The sequence below is a fragment of the Corythoichthys intestinalis genome, chromosome 3, assembly GCF_030265065.1.
Source record: "Corythoichthys intestinalis isolate RoL2023-P3 chromosome 3, ASM3026506v1, whole genome shotgun sequence".
NCBI classification, from domain to species: domain Eukaryota; kingdom Metazoa; phylum Chordata; class Actinopteri; order Syngnathiformes; family Syngnathidae; genus Corythoichthys; species Corythoichthys intestinalis.
Window position 1 is genome coordinate 59356333 of NC_080397.1, and position 21915 is coordinate 59378247.

At 40.8% G+C, this 21915-nt stretch overlaps 1 protein-coding gene across 2 annotated transcripts in view; it reads left to right on the forward strand.

The window, feature by feature from the left end:
• LOC130912953 (mitochondrial import receptor subunit TOM70-like) overlaps positions 1–21915 on the forward strand; it is a 70125-nt gene that overhangs the window by 26961 nt on the left and 21249 nt on the right. The window contains exons 7-12 of one of the 2 annotated variants that reach the window (XM_057831139.1): positions 6292–6426; positions 11019–11126; positions 11197–11319; positions 11385–11482; positions 16886–17026; positions 18090–18314. In XM_057831139.1, coding sequence (XP_057687122.1) covers positions 6292–6426; positions 11019–11126; positions 11197–11319; positions 11385–11482; positions 16886–17026; positions 18090–18174 — 690 coding nt within the window. In that variant the 3' untranslated portion in view covers positions 18175–18314. Of the gene's footprint in view, positions 1–6291; positions 6427–11018; positions 11127–11196; positions 11320–11384; positions 11483–16885; positions 17027–18089; positions 18315–21915 lie in introns of those variants that run through there. The other variant, XM_057831138.1, reaches the window with a different exon arrangement.

The following is a 21915-nucleotide window of genomic DNA, read 5'->3' on the forward strand; positions in this document are numbered from 1 at the left end:
CTTTTGTTCTCGTGTCGTATGCACTTTAAATCAATAGAACGTTAAAAACAAAGACAATCAAAATAGGAAATAAAATTATACATAAAAATCGCATTTAATCACGAATACAATAGAAATAAAACAAAAACTACTACCGTATTTTACATGTTTACATGTCGCACCTGAGTTTAAGTCGCACCAGCCATGAAATGCCCAACGAAGAGGAAAAAAAACATATATAAGTCGCACCGGAGTATAAGTCGCATTTTTGTGGGAAATTTACTTGATAAAATACAACACATAGAACAGATATGTCATCTTGAAAGGCAATTTAATATAAAAATTAGGGCTGTCAAAATTGTCACGTTAACGGGCGGTAATTAATTTTTTAAATCAATCACGTTAAAATATTTGACGCAATTAACGCACATGCCCCGCTCATATTAAAATGACAGCAGTGTAATGTCCGCTTGTTACTTGTTTTTTTGTGTTTGGCGCCCTCTGCTGGTGCTTGGGTCCAACTGCTTTTATAGCTTTCAGCACCATGAGTAAGAGGTGTAACTATTGACATCAACAATGGTGAGCTATTAGTTTACTTTTTCATTAAAAATTTTTCAAATTTTAATAAAACGAAAACATTAAGAGGGGTTTTAATATAAGATTTCTACAACATGTACTAACATTTATCTTTTAAGAACTACAAGTCTTTCTAACCATGGATCGCTTTAAGAGAATGTTAATAATGTTAATGCCATCTTGTTGATTTATTGTTATAATATACTATTACAGTACTTATGTACCGTATGTTGAATGTATATTCCGTCTTGTGTCTTATCTTTCCATTCCAACAATAATTTACAGAAAAATATGGCATATTTTAGAGATGGTTTGAATTGTGATTAATTACGATAATTAATTTTTAAGCTGTAATTAACTCGAATAAAAATTTTAATCATTTGACAGCCCTAATAAAAATACAATAGAGAACAACATGCTGAATAAATGTACAGTGTACAGTGCATGAACAACGAAATGCGAATATACTGTCCTCACCAGGACGCTACGGCTCGGTCCTGACTATATAGCGAACTCCTAAATGACGATGCTGGACGTCCGTATAATTTGCTGAATCAATGTGGTGCTCGATACCAACCAGGTTCGTGTCAACGTAAATAAATGATAATTAGGTGCTCTTACAGCAGTACTTCTCAAATAGTGGGGCGCGCCCCCCTGGGGGGGCGCAGAGCGATGCCAGGGGGGGCGCATGTGTCCTCGGGGAACATGCTTTTTTCTTTTTTTTTGCCGGACTGGAATAAAGTGTACTTGCACATCCACTCAGTGGGTGGCAGTGGCGCTTTCATTTTCAGAGAGCGTGCAGTATTTTTGAACTAAGGAAGAGCACTCAGCACACAGAAAACAGACATGAAGAGCAGTACGCCGCCGCCGTTTTCGAAAGCCGTTTTCCGACCGGACTCACTCACACAGAGACCCACTGTCTTGTCCGGTTCTCACGTCGCCGCCCGAGAAGTGCCATTTTCGGCTTGGGATCGTCACGACGACCGCCCTCACCTACGGTTCTACCTCGGCCGCCGAGAATGCGCTTTTTTCGGGCCGTTTGCCTTTTAGCTTTGACTTTTAATACAGTGGGGTGATGAGGAAAGACTACTGTTTACTGTGTCTGAAAATAATTATAGCGGACTGCCAGAAGCCAAATCATTTAAGACGCCACTTAAAGACATTCGACCCCAATCTCATAGATAAGCCGCTTGATTGTTTTTCAGCGAAAACGTGCCGAATATTGCCAACAATAGTCCTGCTTTGTCAGTGTTATATCAGTAAACCAGTGAGCGTTGTTAGCATGCTCATTGCATAATGACTCCACACCATTGCAAAGGAGGTAATACTGAGTGTGAGCAGCAAAAATAAAAACTGTCCTTCTGTCCAAGGACACTCTTTTTTTTCCTTTATTCATTTTTGTTTTTTCGGTCAAATTTTTTGGCATATTGTCCTCATGAGTAAATGTTTCTAATCAATTTGAATTTGTTATTATTTACGGATTTTATTACATTTTATTTTTCTGTATCAAATGGTCAAAAATACCTTGAGTGTATTTTTACAGTTTGAATGTGACTTTTTTTTTTTTTTTTTTTTTTTTAATTCAGGCAAATTGATGCACGTCAAGTCTTCTCTGTTACAAACAAAACAATGTTAATAAAGTTATACTTTATTATAAGTTGATCTGTTACTTTTTTTCTTTATTAGAAAAAAAGGACACAATGTTAGGCAGATGCGTATTTATAATAGTAATTTTATAGACGAATAATACTATTTACAGTGGCGGCGGAGAGTTTGGGGGGGCGCGAAACATTTACGTCTTGCTTGGGGGGGCGTAACAGAAAATAATTGAGAAGCACTGTCTTACAGCAACGGTTAGCATGCGTTTGCTAGCATTAGCACATCGTTCAAACAACCACACAACTGGCTATAATAGGGTGACCAAACGTCCTCTTTTGGCCGGACAAGTCCTACTTTCACGTAGTGTCCTCGTGGTCCGGGCGGGTTTTATAAAATCATAAAAATGTCCGGTATTTATGATTTTTCACGGGACCAATTTGAAGAGAATCCCTCCGGCCGCTGGATGGCAGCAGTTGACATGGCTCCTACTAGAATGGAGGGAAGTAGTAGTTCTTGTTTTTGTTGGCAGTTTACCCCTATCATGAGGCATTACCGCCATCTACTGGGTTGACGATTTGGCCACAATGCCTGAAGTTTTTTTTATTTTTATGATAAATACGTATATAATGGCAACTGTTGACTTCTGTCGGAGCTTTGACTGTAAAATCCCGTTTGGTTTCGCATCGGCGCGCTGCCGATGATTGTAAACTTTTATAGCAAAGTTTGATTTTTGCCTCTGCTAGCTATCAGTAAGCTAAACCGCGCTAGGCATTATGGGAAACGTAGTTTTGAACTGCTACGTTTGGAAACATGCTGATTGAATAGTTTGTCAGTTTATTTCGGTTTTTGTTTGTGTGCAATCTAGAACATTGAGAACATCAATTGAATGGGAATAACAATTTGTCAAGGACAATTGTCGTGATAGTAATTTATAAAAATGTTTAGTTGGCACATAGCCTACTGTGTGTATGTGTATTGACTGGACTACATTTCTATGGGTCTGCATTTTATATATATGGCGGAAAACACAGAGAAGACTGAAAAAACAGTTTCTGCTCTTGCACCCCTCTGCAAAAGAAACCGCTGTATTTTAAGCCAAAACAACTGTTGCGTTTGATAGAAAAATGTCTTTATGCTGCCATAGCAGATTCATGGCGCATGAAGCCCCCGAACTATTTTAAATTTTTCCATTTTACCCAGAAAACCCCCGTTTACAGACGTCGCGCAACTGCTTTTGTTTAAATCTAGCCACAAAAAGAATGTAAGTAATTATATTATTCAAAATGTCATTTTTAGCTTAGAATCATTAATTGATGTCTAAATTTTAGTTAAAAAAAAAAAAAAAAAAACGACCTTAAAAAATTATTCACTTGCATATTTTAAACTTTAAACGAATTACGTCACAATGAAAAATTTGGCGTCTGTAAAAAAGTCACGGATATCTACCTCATTACTTTTGTTTAATTGTATTTTTTTGTTACTGTTGCATTTCCCAGATATGTTAGATGATAAATAATTGATGCAAGAAAAAAAAAAAAATTGAAAAATAACGTTTAAAAGGGTAACTATATGAAAAAGAAAATCTAAACCACTCCTTGTTGTCTGCGATTTCTGCATCGCGACCCTTGTTATATCACCATGTTTCACCCATTAAATAAAAAAAAAAATCCGGCTTTGGCCATTCTCAGCTGTGTCTTGACACTCAGTGATACATGCTACATGGAGTTTTTGGATCGAAACAAGGTAAGTACGCGATAATATCTCGTTAAAATTGTGGCGTCTTTAATTCTGCTCTCGGGTGTTCTCGCCTCCAATTAGGGTTTTGCTGTTTAAAAAAAATTTTTTTTTTAAATGCCTTCCTGTTCAAAATTTTTGTTCCCCCAGAAAATTGAGATTTTAAGCTTTCCAATGATGTATCACACATGCATTTCGGACAATTTTGAAAGGTGGCCAAATTGAGGGTCTCAGAGCGGAACTTAAAGTCACCTAAGTGTTTTCCGCCATATACATTTTTTTAAAGTCATTATTTTTTTTCAAACTGCATTTTTATATATATACAGTGCCTTGCAAAAGTATTCGGCCCCCTTGAACCTTGCAACCTTTCGCCACATTTCAGGCTTCAAACATAAAGATATAAAATTTTAATTTTTTGTCAAGAATCAACAACATGTGGGACGCAATCGTGAAGTGGAACAAAATTTATTGGATAATTTAAACTTTTTTAACAAATAAAAAACTGAAAAGTGGGGCGTGCAATATTATTCGGCCCCCTTGCGTTAATACTTTGTAGCGCCACCTTTTGCTCCAATTACAGCTGCAAGTCGCTTGGGGTATGTTTCTATCAGTTTTGCACATCGAGAGACTGACATTCTTGCCCATTCTTCCTTGCAAAACAGCTCGAGCTCAGTGAGGTTGGATGGAGAGTGTTTGTGAACAGCAGTCTTCAGCTCTATCCACAGATTCTCGATTGGATTCAGGTCTGGACTTTGATTTGGCCATTCTAACACCTGGATACGTTTATTTTTGAACCATTCCATTGTAGATTTGGCTTTATGTTTTGGATCATTGTCCTGTTGGAAGATAAATCTCCGTCCCAGTCTCAGGTCTTGTGCAGATACCAACAGGTTTTCTTCCAGAATGTTCCTGTATTTGGCTGCATCTATCTTCCCGTCAATTTTAACCATCTTCCCTGTCCCTGCTGAAGAAAAGCAGGCCCAAACCATGATGCTGCCACCACCATGTTTGACAGTGGGGATGGTGTGTTCAGGGTGATGAGCTGTGTTGCTTTTACGCCAAACATATCGTTTTGCATTGTGGCCAAAAACTTCAATTTTGGTTTCATCTGACCAGAGCACCTTCTTCCACATGTTTGGTGTGTCTCCCAGGTGGCTTGTGGCAAACTTTAAACGAGACTTTTTATGGATATCTTTGAGAAATGGCTTTCTTCTTGCCACTCTTCCATAAAGGCCAGATTTGTGCAGTGTACGACTGATTGTTGTCCTATGGACAGACTCTCCCACCTCAGCTGTAGATCTCTGCAGTTCATCCAGAGTGATCATGGGCCTCTTGGCTGCATCTCTGATCAGTTTTCTCCTTGTTTGAGAAGAAAGTTTGGAAGGACGGCCGGGTCTTGGTAGATTTGCAGTGGTCTGATGCTCCTTCCATTTCAATATGATGGCTTGCACAGTGCTCCTTTAGATGTTCAAAGCTTGGGAAATCTTTTTGTATCCAAATCCGGCTTTAAACTTCTCCACAACAGTATCTCGGACCTGCCTGATGTGTTCCTTGGTTTTCATAATGCTCTCTGCACTTTAAACAGAACCCTGAGACTATCACAGAGCAGGTGCATTTATACGGAGACTTGATTACACACAGGTGGATTCTATTTATCATCATCGGTCATTTAGGACAACATTGGATCATTCAGACATCCCCACTGAACTTCTGGAGTGAGTTTGCTGCACTGAAAGTAAAGGGGCCGAATAATATTGCACGCCCCACTTTTCAGTTTTTTATTTGTTAAAAAAGTTTCAATTATCCAATAAATGTTGTTCCACTTCCTGATTGTGTCCCACTTGTTGTTGATTCTTGACAAAAAAATTAAATTTCATATCTTTATGTTTGAAGCCTGAAATGTGGCGAAAGGTTGCAAGATTCAAGGGGGCCGAATACTTTTGCAAGGCACTGTAGGTATCTTTCAGTGAACTTCGAGTAAAATTCAAGTGTCTTGAGTGAGTGAGTGAGTGTCCTCTTTTTTAGAAATCAAAATATGGTCACCCTAGGCTATAAGTGTCCGATCGCGGGTGGAAAACACAACAACAACAACAGAAAAGATGATGAATGAATGAAAGCCTTTACTGGTGATTGTCTCGCCTTCTCACAAACGATGCCGTGGGAATGCTAGCACTATGACGCTTTGACAGCCCACGATAAACGCGGACTGCTACACTTTATAACTCAAGAGTGTTGTTATATAATGGCACACTTCTGCTAGTAGGCAGAGACATTAAATCTACCCAAAGCCCCAAGATTTAAGCATGATGGCCTGCCAGCCTTATAAAGCACTGGGGAAAATCCAATTTAAAATGCTTCCTCATACACCTGCTCATTCATTTTCTTGTCCATGGTTGTCCGCAGCTGCGTGCCAACGCCCTCATCAAGCGTGGGAGCCTGTACAACCAGACTAACGAACGCATCCTTTCCAGACAGCACTTCAACATGGCAGCAGAGATCGACGCATGCAATCCCGATGTGTACCATCACAGGGGGCAGGTAGGAGTGTCCATATTTTGATTTCCAAAAAAGACGACACTCGGCCCGGCCTTGAGATACTTGAATTTTACTCGAAGATCACTCAAAGATGCCTTTATCCCTTTATTATATTTAAAGTGTGCCTCCTCCGTCTGGATAGAAAAATGTAGTTTTATGAAAAAAAATATATGGCAGAAAACACAGACTAGACTGAAAAAGCAGTTTCTGCTCTTGCACTCCTCTTTAAAAGAAACTGTTGTATTTTAAGCCAAAACAACTGTTGTTTGATAAAACAATATGTCTATATGCTACATAGCAGATTCATGGCAGATTAAGCCCCCAAACTATTTTTAATTTGCACGTTTTACCCTGGAAACCCCCGTTTACAGACGTTTTTGTTGCAACCCAGCCATGAAAACACGGTAAGTATATTATTCAAAATGTCATTTTTAGCTTTGAATCATTCATTGATGTCTAATATTTTATTTACTCACATATTTTCAACCTTTAAAGAAATTACATCACAATGAAAAAAATGTCTGTATAAAAGTCACGGATATCGACATCATAACTTTCTCTAAATTGTATTTTATTTTTTTTTGTTACTGTCGCATTTTCCCCGATATGTTAGATGATAAATAATAAATACAAATAAAGAAAAATTGAGGGAAAAAAAGGTTTAAAAGGGTAAATATATGAAAATGAAAATCTCAACCACTCCTTGATGTCTGCGATTTCTGCATCAAGACCCTTGTGATATTACCATGTTTCACCCATAAAATCCAGCTGTGGCCATTCACAGCTGTGTCTTGAAATGGAGCCTCGTTCTGGGGCTCCATGCAAGATCTCACCTGGTGGGGCATCACTGATCATGAGGAAGGTGAGGGATCAGCCCTACATGGCAGGACCTGGTCAATGACCTGAAGAGAGCTGGAACCACAGTCTTGAAGAAAACCATCAGAAACACATTACGCCGTCATGGATTAATATCCTACAGCGCACGCAAGGTCCCGCTGCTGAAGCCAGTGCATGTCCAGACACGTCTGAAGTTTGCCACTGACCATCTGTATCCTCCAGAGGAGCAATGGGAGAAGGTCATGTGGTCGGATGAGACCAAAATTGAACTTTTTCGTCTAAACTCGGCTCGTCGTGTTTGGAGGAAAAAGAGGGATGAGTACAACCAGGGGCGCTGCCAGAGATTTTGGGCCCCATGAAAAGATATCACTTTGGGCCCCACCACCAGTGCCGGGACACACACACACATTTACAGTATAAACTACGTAATTTCCTGCATTCTGGTGAACCTTTACACACTAATTTGTGCATTTTCTGCATTAATTTAAGATGAAAATATATTTATGTAAACATACGGCGTATAGAGCAATAATGAATAGACTGATATCATCTTTAAGAAATGTACTGAAGCCCATCTTTTATAATCTAAATATATTTTTATTAGAAATATTCTCAAATACCACAATGAATGACTTAAGTTAAAACTTTTATTCTAACAATACTACAGCATACATTAACGCCAATCAAAAAAAACAATCTTTAGAATGATATAACAAACAAAGCGAACACCACACACACACACACAAGCAATCACACTCACAATTACAAACAAAGCGAGCAGATTGCAGGTTGCTCAGCCTTAGTCACCAAGAGCCCAGCGCCGAGCCTTCTTGATAGCAAAGTCAGTGATCAAATCATTAAAGTCTAGCTTCCTAGCCAACTGACTTTCAATGGACAACATGGCAAGACTAGAAAGCCTGTCCTGACAGATAGTGGACCTCATATAATTTTTTATGAGTTTTAGCTTACTAAAAGCTCTCTCGCCGCCTGCAACCGTTACGGGGAGTGTGCAAAATATTCGTAAAGCGATGCACACTTCTCCAAAAATGCTTTGCAGCTGCATCTTCAAAATTGCATTCAGGAGACCAAGAGAGGACAAGTTAGGGGGGAATGTAGCAGTATACACAGAGTTCAGGGGCTATTACAACAGGCGAGGGCAGAGACAACTGTTTTGGTGTGGAGAGCTTGCGAAAGGGTTAACCTGCTGTACTAATGGCGTACCGCAAGCAACACGTCACTTCCGCTCATTAATATTCATTACATTAGCTACCGTTGCTAACCAAGGACAAGCCATCGTTTGTCCCTAATAGGAAATGAATGGAAATCGTGTACGAAGGAGACGTTTACAGCGCTAAACCTACCAATTCTCTCCGAAAATGATGTGCCTGGTGCCAAATTGACTGGCATAGATGTGGAAGAACATAAAAATATTCAGTTAAAGAGATGGCTTTAGTGTCGAAGGCTGAAAAAGACGAAAAAAAACGAGCCGACCTAAGCATAGCTTTAGCTTTTTTATCGACGCGACTGACAATGACATTCTCCCGTTTCAACAAGCTATCCTTTACCATCAGCCCTGTCTTTCTTACATATCCTCTGGTTGTCCTACGTCTCTTACCGCTCTTGCGGGTAATTTAGTTAGCTTTGTGTAGCAATCACAAATGCTACTCAGTGACAGCCAGCGAACACTTAATTTTTTCATTGATAACACATCTTAATCCTATAATTTATTTACACTCCCCCCTTACTAAAGTTGTTTTTTATATATATATATATATATATAACAGAAACGGTAACAGTGGCAGTCAGATACCATTATAATTCTTTTCAGGTCATTCATTGTCAGACAGAAGCAGTACGGCACAACGTTACGCTAAAAAAATAAGTTAAAAATATAAAAATGGCTTACCTCTTTGTCCTCTGAAAGACCATGCCAACCCAACATAACGTTTACTGCATATGAAACGTGAATTGATTCGCCGAGCTGGTGTTAAAGTCAGCGCAAGTTGATTCGGTCTTCACATTTTTTCCTCCCAAGTTTTTGGTTTCCGGGAACGTATGAAGAAAACATCCTTCATGGTCGTAATGTCTAGAGTCGTTTCTACAAGTTCCAAAAAAGCAATGCGTGATCGGCATGTTGGTTTTTGAAAGATTACCGGCGAAAAGTAGCACTTTTTACGTTGGGTCTATGCGAGGGCGGGTCTATAATGTCCCACTTTGGCTTTACTTCCGCTTTACGATGCGACGTCACGGTCTAAAAATAGCCTGCGTGCGGTACGCCATTAAATGTAAGCTAAAAGTGGAGCAATACATATGCTCTCTGGATGTTTACTTTTTGCCAAAAACAAAACAAAAAAAAAGAAACCCTTCGTTTTATACCTTTTAAAATTATACTAATTAATATTTACATTTGCAAACGATTACCTAATGCTCTAATTTTCTTTGTGGGCCCCCTCAGGCCATGGGCCCTTAGAATCAGTACCACTTTTCCCCCCTATACGGCGCCCCTGAGTACAACCCCAAGAACACCATCCCAACCGTGAAACATGGAGTAGGAAACATCATTTTCTGGGGCTGCTTCTCTACTAAGGGTACAGGACGACTGCACCATATTGAGGGGAGGATGGATGGGGCTATGTATTGCCAGATCTTGGCTGACAACCTCCTTCCTTCAGTGAGAGCCCTGAAGATGTGTCGTGGCTGGGTCTTCCAGCATGACAACAACCCCAAGCACACAGCCAAGGCAACTAAAGAGTGGCTCCATAAGAAGCATCTTAAGGTCCTGGAGTGGCCTAGCCAGCCACCAGATCTGAACCCGATAGAAAATCTATGGAGGGCGCTGAAAGTCCGTGGTGCCCGGCAGCAGCCCCAAAACCTGAAGGCTCTGGAGAAGATCTGCATGGAGGAGTGGGCCAAAATCCCTGCTGCAGTGTGTGCAAACCTTGTCAAGGACTACAGGAAACGTTTGTTATCTGTAATAACAAAGATTTCTGTACCAAATATTAAGTTTGATTTTTGTGTATTTCATACAATGCAAATTTATTATTTAAAAATCACACAACGTGATTTTCTGTTTTTCTTTGTATTAGATTCCGTCCCTCACAGTTGAAGAGAATTTATGCTACAAATTACAGACCTGTACATGCTTTGCAAGTGGGAAACCCAGCAAAATCGGCAGTGTATCAAATACTTGTTCTCCCCACTGTATATCCGTGTTGTGTCTTAACTTTCCGTTTCAACAATAATTTACAGAAAATATGGCATATTATAGAGATGGTTTGATATGCAATTAATTATGATTCATTTTTAAGCTGTGAGTAACTCGATTAAAAATTTTAATCGTTTGACAGCCCTACTATGAACGTCTCTTAGAACTACTCCTTATTGTGGTCTCTAACTCCCTGATCTCTCGCCAAACCGTCAACCCAGTAGATGGCGGTAATGCCCCATGAGGTAAACTGGCAACAAAAAACATGATGAAGACGTACTCCTTCTCCCGCCTCTACTCGAAGGAGCCACGTCAACGCAGGCAAGTGCTACCCCCCAGCGGCCGGAGGATTCTCTTCAAATTGAGCCAGTGAAAAATCATAAAAACCGGATTTTTTCATGAATTTATAAAACCCGGCCGGACTGTAAAAATAGGATATCAGAAGAGGACTGTCCGAGCAAAAGAGGACGTTTGGTCACCCAAAGCAAGCAGCTTTTCATACTGTTGGAAATCTCTCCAAAAGGTGACATACTGTAGTTCTATTTACTCTCAGCTTAAGATGGTGCTGGACCAGGCGTCAGGAGCTCTAGAAGACTTTGACAAAAGCATCCTGCTCAGATCTGACTTTGCTCTCACCCAGGCGCAGAGGTCCTTCGCTCTGGTGAGTTTCAATGACCATCCATCACGTTTGTTGAATATTTTGGGTTAAAAGCGACAATTGTGGTTTTCAGTTCACACAAGAATTCACCTGGCTCTTCCAATCCAGAAAAGCAATTCAACAAGCCCTGGATGGATTCAAGGACGTTATCAAAAGGTTTCCCACTTGTGCAGAGGGCTACGCACTATACGCTCAGGTAGGAATGTGTATTCATTCTTACTGTGACATCTAAACTTTAACATTCTCAGTTGTCTTTCCCAGGCTTTAACCATGTGTAAACTGTTCGGAGAGGCAGACGAGATGTACGACAAGTGTATTGAACTGGAACCAGACAACGCCACCCATTATGTTTACAAAGGGTAAGGGTGACACTCTTAAGCGGTTGCAAAGGCTTGTATTAAGTACCACACATCATAAGCGGAGTTTAAGGGGGACCACCAGGGGGTGGCTGAAAAGTGTCATTGCATGTAATTGACTTTCCTATAGACCCTACTCACATGACGTCACAACCACGCCTCTGCGCCATGTTGTCCGTCTACTCGTCGGGTTTTAGCATTACCGCTACGTAAATTCCTCCTATTATGGCGTGTTTTTCTGCTCGTTAACATTAATAATCAAAATGGTGAAGGCGTGTGTGGCGGTTGGTTGCAATAACAGAGAAGATAGACGGAGAGACTTGAAGTTCTACCGTATTCCAAGAGACCCGGAGAGTACAGCGCAGGGCCGGCCCAGCCTATACGCAGCCCATGCAGCTGCTTGGGGCCCCTGACCACTAGGGGGCCCCCAATCTGCCAATTGTTTAATTTGTATTGTATTTTGTTTACTACAGTTTGCTTTATTTGACTTTTGTGAGTTTTGATACTTGATTACAAGCTTAAAAAAAATAAAATTTCTTCCTTAACTTTTTTCTTGCCTCTTTTAGAAAAAGGTTTGGTGATATCTACTGTTAGTACTGACAATCATTTGGGGTGAGAAGTTTGAAGTATGCAGTGCAACAAAATCTGATTAATATACAAAATATGGACGTATGGGTTGGATTGCATGAATGGGTTTCACAGTACACTGTGATGAAATGTTGGGCCAAAAATATGGGCCCCTTTGCATTATTTTGCTTAGGGCCCCCAAATGGCCTGGGCCGGCCCTGGGACAGCGAGATGGACTGCTGCAATTCGACGAGAAAACTGGGCTCCTAACGATTACCACGGATTATGTAGTAGTCATTTTATATCTGGTAAGATGCATTTAATATATATTTAGAGGGTTTTGGGCTGACTACCACAATTAAGATCATTGCGAGGCTAATTGCCGACAACATACAGTTTCAAATTCAAGAGGCTTATTTCTTCCACCATCATTACATTTTGAATAATATTTAGCTGGTACCAAGTGAAAGAAGCTGGCCTCGTCTACGGATCATCAGTTAAACAGGTGTTTCCAAACCTTTTGCAAAGGGGGCCAGATTTGGTGTGGTAAAAATGCGGGGCTACCTTGACTGATTTACATAGAACAATATTTTTAAACACATTTTAGCAAGCCCTTCTGTGTGTCACATTTGCTTTATTATTTTTTTTAAATTCATAATTTCAACAGTCTCGTCTTTGTGGCGTTCTCTTTCGACACTCGGGCTCTTGCGAAATACTGATGCTGTGAAATTAAACTAGCTTCAAGTTGCTATAATTTCTCGCTGCGTATGTTGTCGTACATGTCAGCGTGTCTTGTTCGGTAATATCATTAACGCGTCACATTGAAGTCTTTGAAAACAGCGACTGTCTCTTTGCAAATGAGGCAGACACAGTTGTTGTGTGTTTTATTGAAGAAATAGTCCAATATCCACCTATCCTTGAAGCGTCGGCCATCGCAGTCAACTTTTTTTTTTAATTGATTGTCGCCATTTTAGAAAATTGGAAGTGTCACACGGGGTAATGTTGCTTAGAGTGCTGCTGTTAAATTTTTTCAAACTTTCGTGAGAATAGGCTGATTTTGTGTGGACAAGATAGTTGTAGATATCAGGGTAGCAGATGTCAGGCAGAGAGGGCGAAGACAGCGGGTCGAAAAATATTGATTTAGGCATCAAATATGGATCTGGCGAATGGATTGACTGAAGCTATTCCACATAACGCCTTTTATGCAATGCATCCAATGAGTTTACAGCGTCTGAAAGCACCGGGGGCTTCCATGAATTGCTCTATAAATTGCACGACAAATTGAAACCATTGAGAATACGGATAAACAAAGACGGACTCACCAATACGTCATTCTGTGACGTTGGTGAGTAGTGTCTATATATGTACTGTATATATGTGTGTATGTAAATGGCGGAAAACACAGACAAGACTAAAAAAGCAGTTTCTGCTCTTGCACTCCTCTTTAAAAGAAACTGAAGTATTTTAAGACAAAACAACTGTTGTTTGGTAGAACAATATGTCTATATGCTGCCATAGCATATTCATGGCACATTAAGCCCACGAACTGTTTTAAATTTGTCCGTTTTACCCTGAAAACCCCTGTTTACAGACATCAGGCAACCGCTTTTGTTTCAACCTAGCCATAAAAAGAAGGAAGTAATTATTGTTATTATTCAAAATGTCTGTCGTTTTTAGCTGCGAATTAGGAATGGGCACCTCACGATACGATACGATTCGAGATACAAGGCTCACGATAACGATTATGTCCCAATATCACAATACAGCGATTATCGATATACTGGTCAGAAATTGGATACATGATATTCTATGATACAACTGTTGAAACGACAAAAAAAAAAAAAAAAAATCAAAATAGAAAAAAATACTGTTTAAGTCATTTATTGACCAGTGACACCTTTTTGTGCAGCATTGCTGTAAAATATACATGTACTGCAAATAGTGTACCTGCTCATATAGAGGAAACACACCACAACCACTGATATCTCTTGGAGAGATCATGCTGAATGGCACCCTTAATTTCTTTAGTTTTAAATCTTTTAAAAAATAATGAACAGAACTGTAGGTCGCTGTCAGCAGTCGAGCTTGGAGTGGGGCAAATATAGCTGGAACGAATACTCGAGCAACTCGAGTAACTCGAGTTTAAAAACTGATCCGAGTAATTTTATTCACCTCGTGTAATCGTTTATTTTGACCGCTCTAAGCATCACGTTTTGCTCAGACTAATTTTAATGCGGGACAACGCGCTGATGTGACGTGCGTAGAGGAAGAAGCGCAAAAAAAACAACTACAAAACTTACTGCAACCGACAGCCGCTACAAACTGCGACGTTGTTAAATACTAGCTCGCAAGATGCTACATTGATGAGTAGCGTCTCATGAGTCTCAAAGAGATCACATGTATGTTGAACTAGATGCGAAATGACAGACTCGGCCGCATCTGGGCAGCGTTAGTAAACAGCTGCCATCGTAAAGCAGTAGAGGCTAAGCGCTAATAAATAAAGATTAATGTTACTGTCACTAACTCAAGTTACGTTAGCCCTGCGGAGGGCTAGGTTTCTTTTAATTATGACCACTGTCGATGCGTGGCTAACGTGTCTTACATACAGGCTTTAACGTAACAGCGTTGTGGAGTGATGAGGGTGTAAAATAAAAACTCCATAATGCTAACTATCAATTTTAGCTCAGTAATCATTGCTGGATAAAACACCAAGTAGCACTGGTCCCTAATGTGCTCCGATACAGCCTGTATCATACATTTACTTAGAACACTGCAAAACCTCAAAATCCTATCAGGAGTTACAGTTTAGACTAACTTAAAACTTACCTAGAACTTAAAAATGGCTTGACACAAATAGAAATTCAATTGAAACACGTGGGGAAAAATCCTAACTTTTGAGTGACGTGTGTTACCAAGCGTAACTGCATTTTTAGGTATATATTTATATATTTTTTAATAAGATCTAAACGTTTTTTGAGTGAAAGCAGTGAATTAGTCTTTTTTTTTTTTTACTCTAGTTACATCTGAGATGCAATTGTTGGCTGTTTTCAACAATATACATCGCAAAAAAAAGACATTGATTGACTGCAAATGGTTCAAGATTAGATGAAATGTCTTGTTTTCTCATGTATATTTATAATTGCTCTTCACCTAAAAATATATTTGTTTTATCCGATTACTCGATAGAATTTTCTGTCGATTACTCGATTACTAAAATATTCGATAGCTGCAGCCTTAGCAAGTACGTTTTTCATTGTCTTTGCACTTGTTGCTTACTAGGTGTAATACGCGCCACCTTGTGGCCACATCGAGTTATTCATATTCTTGTGATTCAATCTTCATTTCTTGTCAAATGCTGCCATCATGCGGTCATTTCATTTCACTTCAACCTGCAATTCAATGCATATCATTTGTAGCGTTTTTATTGAGAATATATTTGTTGTTTAGAGCGATACAACTACAGTGGTACCTCTACATACGAAGTTAATCCGTTCCAGGACCTTGTTTGTAAGTCGAAATGGTCGTATGTCGAGCAGGATTTTCCCACAGGAATACATTATAATTCCATTAATTCATTCCACAGCCCAAAAACCTTCACTAAATCCTTAAAAAATACTGCTGGTACTATTACAAATGGCAATTACATATAACAAAACAAATAAATTATAAATCAAAATCGGAATAATAATAATAATAATAATAATTCCTGTATTAATGTAACGAATCGGGTTCTAATGTGGCGGACGTTTTTTGCTGACCCTGAACGCACCACGGGCTGACGTGCCAGAGACAGACCGGTGAGCTTGAGTTTCACTTTCACTTTGAATGTTTTCTTGAGAACAACGTCAATTGCGGCAGACAGAAGGTGTTTTTGTTTTGAATAAGTTGTGAAATAAATGATAAAAACGTGGCAAAGTTGGCGATTTCTATGGAGATGTTACCACAATAAGAATTGTCAGCTTAACTTATAAAGACTGGCGAACGATGGTCGGAGGAGGACCGTGGAGATGTATTGTTGAGCCATTTCACGGATGCCCACCCTACGCTCATATTTTTCTGTCATTTGCATTTTCATTTAGAAGGTAAGCGTCAACTTTTTCCTTGTTTCACCACCTGTACCAACCTTTTCTGAAACCAGTGTTGATTTGTCACACAAGAAAATCCGCCGTGCATTCGTCTGCGGTGCTGCATTTCGAGCATGTCGTCGGATGTAGAAACAAATGGCGAGTCAAATTTTACGTCGGATGTCGAAAAGTTCGTGTGTCGAAGCGATCGTATGTAGAGGTACCACTGTACTTGACAGTTGTAATTTAGGAAGATTATCACATCTTTTCTTTATTAAGACAATAATTATTTGTGTATGTATATGAGCATTTATTTCAATTTTTACTGATTATAGAAATGTTTTTGTATTTCTGTCAGTTTCACCATTCCAATTATCATTAAACCTGGAGTCAACTGGTCAAACTGGTCTTCAGGGTCGTGATGAGCGGAAGGTGTTTAGCTTACTGTCTTCGTGTACAGCACGCACATAGAGGGCAGGACAGCTCACTTTCAACTTATTATTATAAATATTCTTGTAAGTTAATTTTTTGCTGACACTGCATTTTGGGGTCATCTACATGTTGTGCCCCCCTTACCCCAAAAGTCAAACTCCGCCTATGCCACATATGCACATAACGGACCTTATGCCAAGCAATATAACCTGAAAGAGGATTTTTTTGCCTTGTCTTTTACTTTGTAACCTGAATGTGTGAAGTGTCAGGTGAAAAGATGTTATGGGACATTTAAAAGGGTGTTAAACGTATGCGCTAATTCTCGATCCCTGTTTTACTGCAGATTATTACAGCTCCGGTGGAAACGAGACCTGGACTGGGCAAGCAAGTCTGAGTTGTGCCTGGACCTCATCAGAAAAGCCATCGAAATCGACAACAAATGCGCCTTTGCTTACGAATCAATGGGATGTGTCGAACTTCTAAGGTGAGGACACAACTGTCTGGATAGATTTTTACCTATGGAAAACATAAGCAGATCTTAAAAGTGCATGTGACACGAAAAAGCATGTTTATTTCATAATACATGCGGTATTTCATGCTCCTGAATGATAATGGACCGCTTGGATGTGTGTGGAAGCGATCGCGATATTTATTTAGTTTTTTGAATCCCGCGCCATGAAAATGAGTGACTTCCGGCTTCGGTCTTGCATTGAGGAGGAAGGCGCTGTGACGTGTACGGTAGAAGACGTCCTCTTCACTATACCGCATACTGTTGTGTATGAGGACGAAGGATTCAGCTAAATTTGGGGATTAATACATTTATTTTTCGCATCACGCCAGTCAAACGGCTGCAGAAAAATCATTCTGTATGAGGGAGAGGCGTATGCGCCTTTTTGGAGTTTCAAATGGTTCCCATTCACCGTGGATATTGGCCAAAACATACAGTGGGACCATTGGACTTATGAGGAAGTGAGTAAACATCTTGTTTAGTATTATGTCAAATATTAATACAGCTATAAACACTACAAACTTTCTTTAAATAAAGGACTACTTACGTTTGATCATTGATAGGCATGTAAAAAGCTCTCCTCATGCACATTGTTGGGAATATTTACCGAATTAGAATTACGCAATAATTACCTGACTCCGTTTTAGTGTTATAGAAGTTTGACCTTCTCACCGAACACTCTTCCAACAATTACGCGTATTCGTTCTGAAAAGAAAGGCGTCGAGAAGCCGGCATTTTCACACACGAGTGGATTTATTCCTAACAAGTAAATCTAATACATCATTTGGGTCTCAGGTCCCTATCAGTACAGCCTCGTACTTCCCTGTGACTAGCAGGAGAAGCACACCCCCCGAGTGGCCCAAGAATGATTTATACTACACAATATGCAAATACATGTTCCTATCGACTATTGATTGGCTATGTGATCTCTGCAATTATTCTTAGCTTTCTCTGATTGGTTTAAATTCCCCTGCAGGATGGCGGGGTCTTCTCTGCAATTATTCTTAGCTTGCTCTGATTGGTTTAAATTCCCCTGCAGGATGGCGGGGTCTTCTCTCTTTATCTCCGGGGGGGGGGGTCCCTCTCAGTATGTGGGACTGCCGGGTTGTTTTCCCGCCTTTTGAGACAAAAGGGAGTGTCTGCCCCCCTTCCTGCAATCGACCGTGGGCCTGCTCCAAAAAGTCCTGTAATTGTGTCTTCACACATATCTGTTATTTCCTGACACTTGTAGGAATGCCTCTGCCATTACATTTGACTGTTGATTAAAGTTATGCATGGTAAAACACTGTTTTCTCTTATTTTGAAATTACTTTACCTTCATTCCCTCTCATGACCTCAGACCACTGAGGTCATCATCACAATTTCCACATTGATTAATGAGTGCATGAATATTTGATCGTAAATCACCACAAAAAAAAGGATATATTGATTGAAAAGATCCATATTGTCTTCTTCAGACACCCATGTCCCGAAGGGGCACATCCACGTTGTCATCCTCCTTTTCCAAGTCCTTCTGTGGAATCAACATATATTGCCCCCCGGATGGGAGTGGACCCATTGTACGCTCTAAGGTCCTAATAGTTAGTTGACGAATGCACGGAACACAACAGCAACCACATAGGACCATAATGGCCACAAACACAGCGATTGAAGTAAATATGGTAGCGACAAAATGCTTGTAACGACCAAACATGTCAAACATATCATCATACCAGGAAGTATTCACACCAGACGCAGCTTTTATTTTATTAGTAAAAGTTTGCAATCCTTCCAATGTTCGGGTCAGGCGGCCATCCGGGGCTGTGTTATTGGGAATTAAAGTGCAACATTGTTCGCCAAATTGTCCACATACTCCGCCATTTTCTGCCAACAACATGTCTAATGCAATACGATTCTGGAAGGCCATAAGCGATGTCGCTGCAAGTTGCTCATGGACGGCTTGAAGGCCAACCAGAGTAAAATTAGCAAGCCTTTGTACATTATAATGTATCCAGTTAATGTTATCTACATTTCTATTTATCGTTATCCATGGAAGTATACTTGCAAATCCTGCACCTACCTGGTTTACCAATTTATATTCCGATGGTACACCTCTAGGGATACCTATCGCATCTATATATGTGGGATCTCCTTCCTTCAGCCATTCCCACATGCTTTTTGGAGAAGCTATTTCTCTCTTATTTCGTTGTAACCCTTGTATATTAACTCCCTGCACCAGTCTGTCCCAATCCGTTTTGGAGGGATCAATTGGCACAACGGTTACTGGCATTAATAAGATAATCAAAGCGCACCTGCCCGAAGCATTGGTTGGAAGCCGATCATACAGCGCACTCATTCCACACCAGATCCATACATCTGCTCGTGCAAGTGGCTGACCTGTTGGCAAAGACACACTGCTGTTACACCATGACCCATTAATTAGGCCAATGTTTGCGCCGGTTCCATTCAACTCAAAACATGTAAAATTTTGTGGGGCTATGGCTGAATCAAAAATAGGTTTATTCTTTACCTTTCCTGTCACTGGAAACGCCTGGTTCAATGTACTACAATTACCTGTGAGTTGGTCCTTGAACAGGAAGTCCAGCAAACAGTCTTGAGAGATGGCGGATGCTGATACGACTCTCAATAGTGGACGTGCTGCTAAGCAAACTAGACAATCGCTGTCTACCTTCTCTGCTGCTTGTTCTACCATAAGCATCCAATTATTTGTCATTTTCGTGATACCTGTGTGTGCTCTAAACCAATCATCTACGTCTGAAATTGTCATTGCCGTGACACCTGCCTTCTGGGTATATTGATTAAGCTTGGGGGTCTCCCCCACCTTCATGTCGCCATTGTCGCATATTATCAGGGGAAAGTACGAGTCCCTCTCCCTTGAGTATGCCCACAATAAAAATCCCCAACATGATGTGTTATGCACTGTGTACCCACCCCCCGGGTAGGCCAGACTGTGATTTCCCATTGATACGGTTACTGTCAATATATTACTGCTTTTAGTTAGCACAATTTTATTAGCATAATAACGGTATACGTCGGTCGACTGTGGCCCCCAATAGTCCCCTGCTTGTGTTGTAATCAGTGTCTCCCAACTTATATCTACTACGTTGCCTGTCATGTACCACCAGTTTTCCAGGTATTTGCTGCCATTCACCTCATATACACCTGGGAATGCAGCTGCTGTAGGTTGGAAACCCTTTAGGGCTGCAATAGGTATCTGTAACAAGGTTGATGTGTTTCGAGCAATCGTAACCTGTAAGGAGAAATTATACGCCCATCGTAATAACCATGGTATGTATTGTGGCTGTTGAGGTACCGAATTCATGGCTGTACTTCTTCTTTTTCTGTGGGATCTATTTGTTTCCTGCCTCTGCAGTTTATGACGATATGTGTCCGTTTTAGCCTGTAGGTCTTCCCATTCCTCCGAGACGTCTAATAATTTTACCAATGCCATTACTTTGTGTGAGTCTGTACAATTTGTTTGCAACATGAACACCTGTGTCTGTGTCAAGATGTCACCTGTGCCTTGCTGAGCTTCATACATCACCGTTCCATTGCATGCATACTGGACCATAAGTCGTTCCTCAATCACTCCTTCCATTCGTTCGCCATTGGGATTAAAAGCCATGGTGGGACTGTGTATCCAGCCCCACCCAAGAAAGCAGACGACACCTATTGTTAGTGCGACAGTGACAGTGTAAGCAACCACACAACATATTCGATCAACTCTTAACATTGTCTGCCACGTCTTCCATCTGTTAGTCCAGGTTCCAATGTCGCTTTGGGGCAACATACTGTTGGTTTCCTTCCACGGCGGCTGCATCATGTTCATCCTCCCTCTCTTGTCCAGCACGTCCGGGCTGACAATCCTCCACTTCGCCATGTTGTGGAGTGTGGGCTGGTCGTACTTGAGAGTAGTGAAACCACTTACGACCTTTGGAGTCCAATTGCAATGCGTGTGAGGTTTTGTCAGAACCTTGTATGGCCCAGTCCAACGGGGCTCTGTCCACTTTCTGGACAGAACACGTAAGTAGACGTATGGCGTGACGACTTCCTCCAAGGCAGGAGTGGCGTCGTCCGGAGTGGTCTTTTCCACAACCTGCGCAGAAACACTGGAAACAAGTGAGTGAAGATATTTCCAATAGGAAGCGTGTGACAGATTAGGTGTAGGCATTTCTGCCGGTGGCATGAGAGTGGAGGAGGGGCCAGGCATCAAGCGACCTGTCAAAAGTTCAAAAGGGGCAAAACCCGTAATCTTATGCACTGTTTGTCTCACTACCAATAGTGCCAAGGGGAGAGCTTGCAACCACGTCATTTTGGTTTGGGCCATGATTTTGGCCAACTTTTCTTTGAGGGTCCGATTAAATCGTTCAACTTTCCCTTGGCTCTGAGGATGGTACACACAGCCAAACCGGTGTTTCAGCCCCAAAAGGGCCTCAACTTTGGCTAAGGCTTTGTTATTGAAATGTGTACCATTATCTGACCTGATCAGAGCTGGGAACCCATGAGTCGGGATGTAGTGGTTGACAAGGGCTTTGACCACTGATGCAGTGTCTTCCCTTGAACATGGATAGGCCTCTGGCCATCTGGAAAAAGAATCGATAATGATTAACAGATAGCGTTTACCATTAATCCTATGATTCATGTCTGTGTAATCAATGACAATTTCTGCCCCCGGCCAGGCTACAGGTGTAAACACACCTGGAGCTGGTTTTAAAGTGGGCCGGGCATTGAAAGTTTGACAAATGTCACAGTTTGCAATAAAATGCCATACCACCTCCTGCAGCCTTGGATGCCACCATTGACGTAAAAGAGGAAGCATTGCCTGAGGTCCCACATGCGCTGGCGTGTGCGCCTCCTGCAATGCT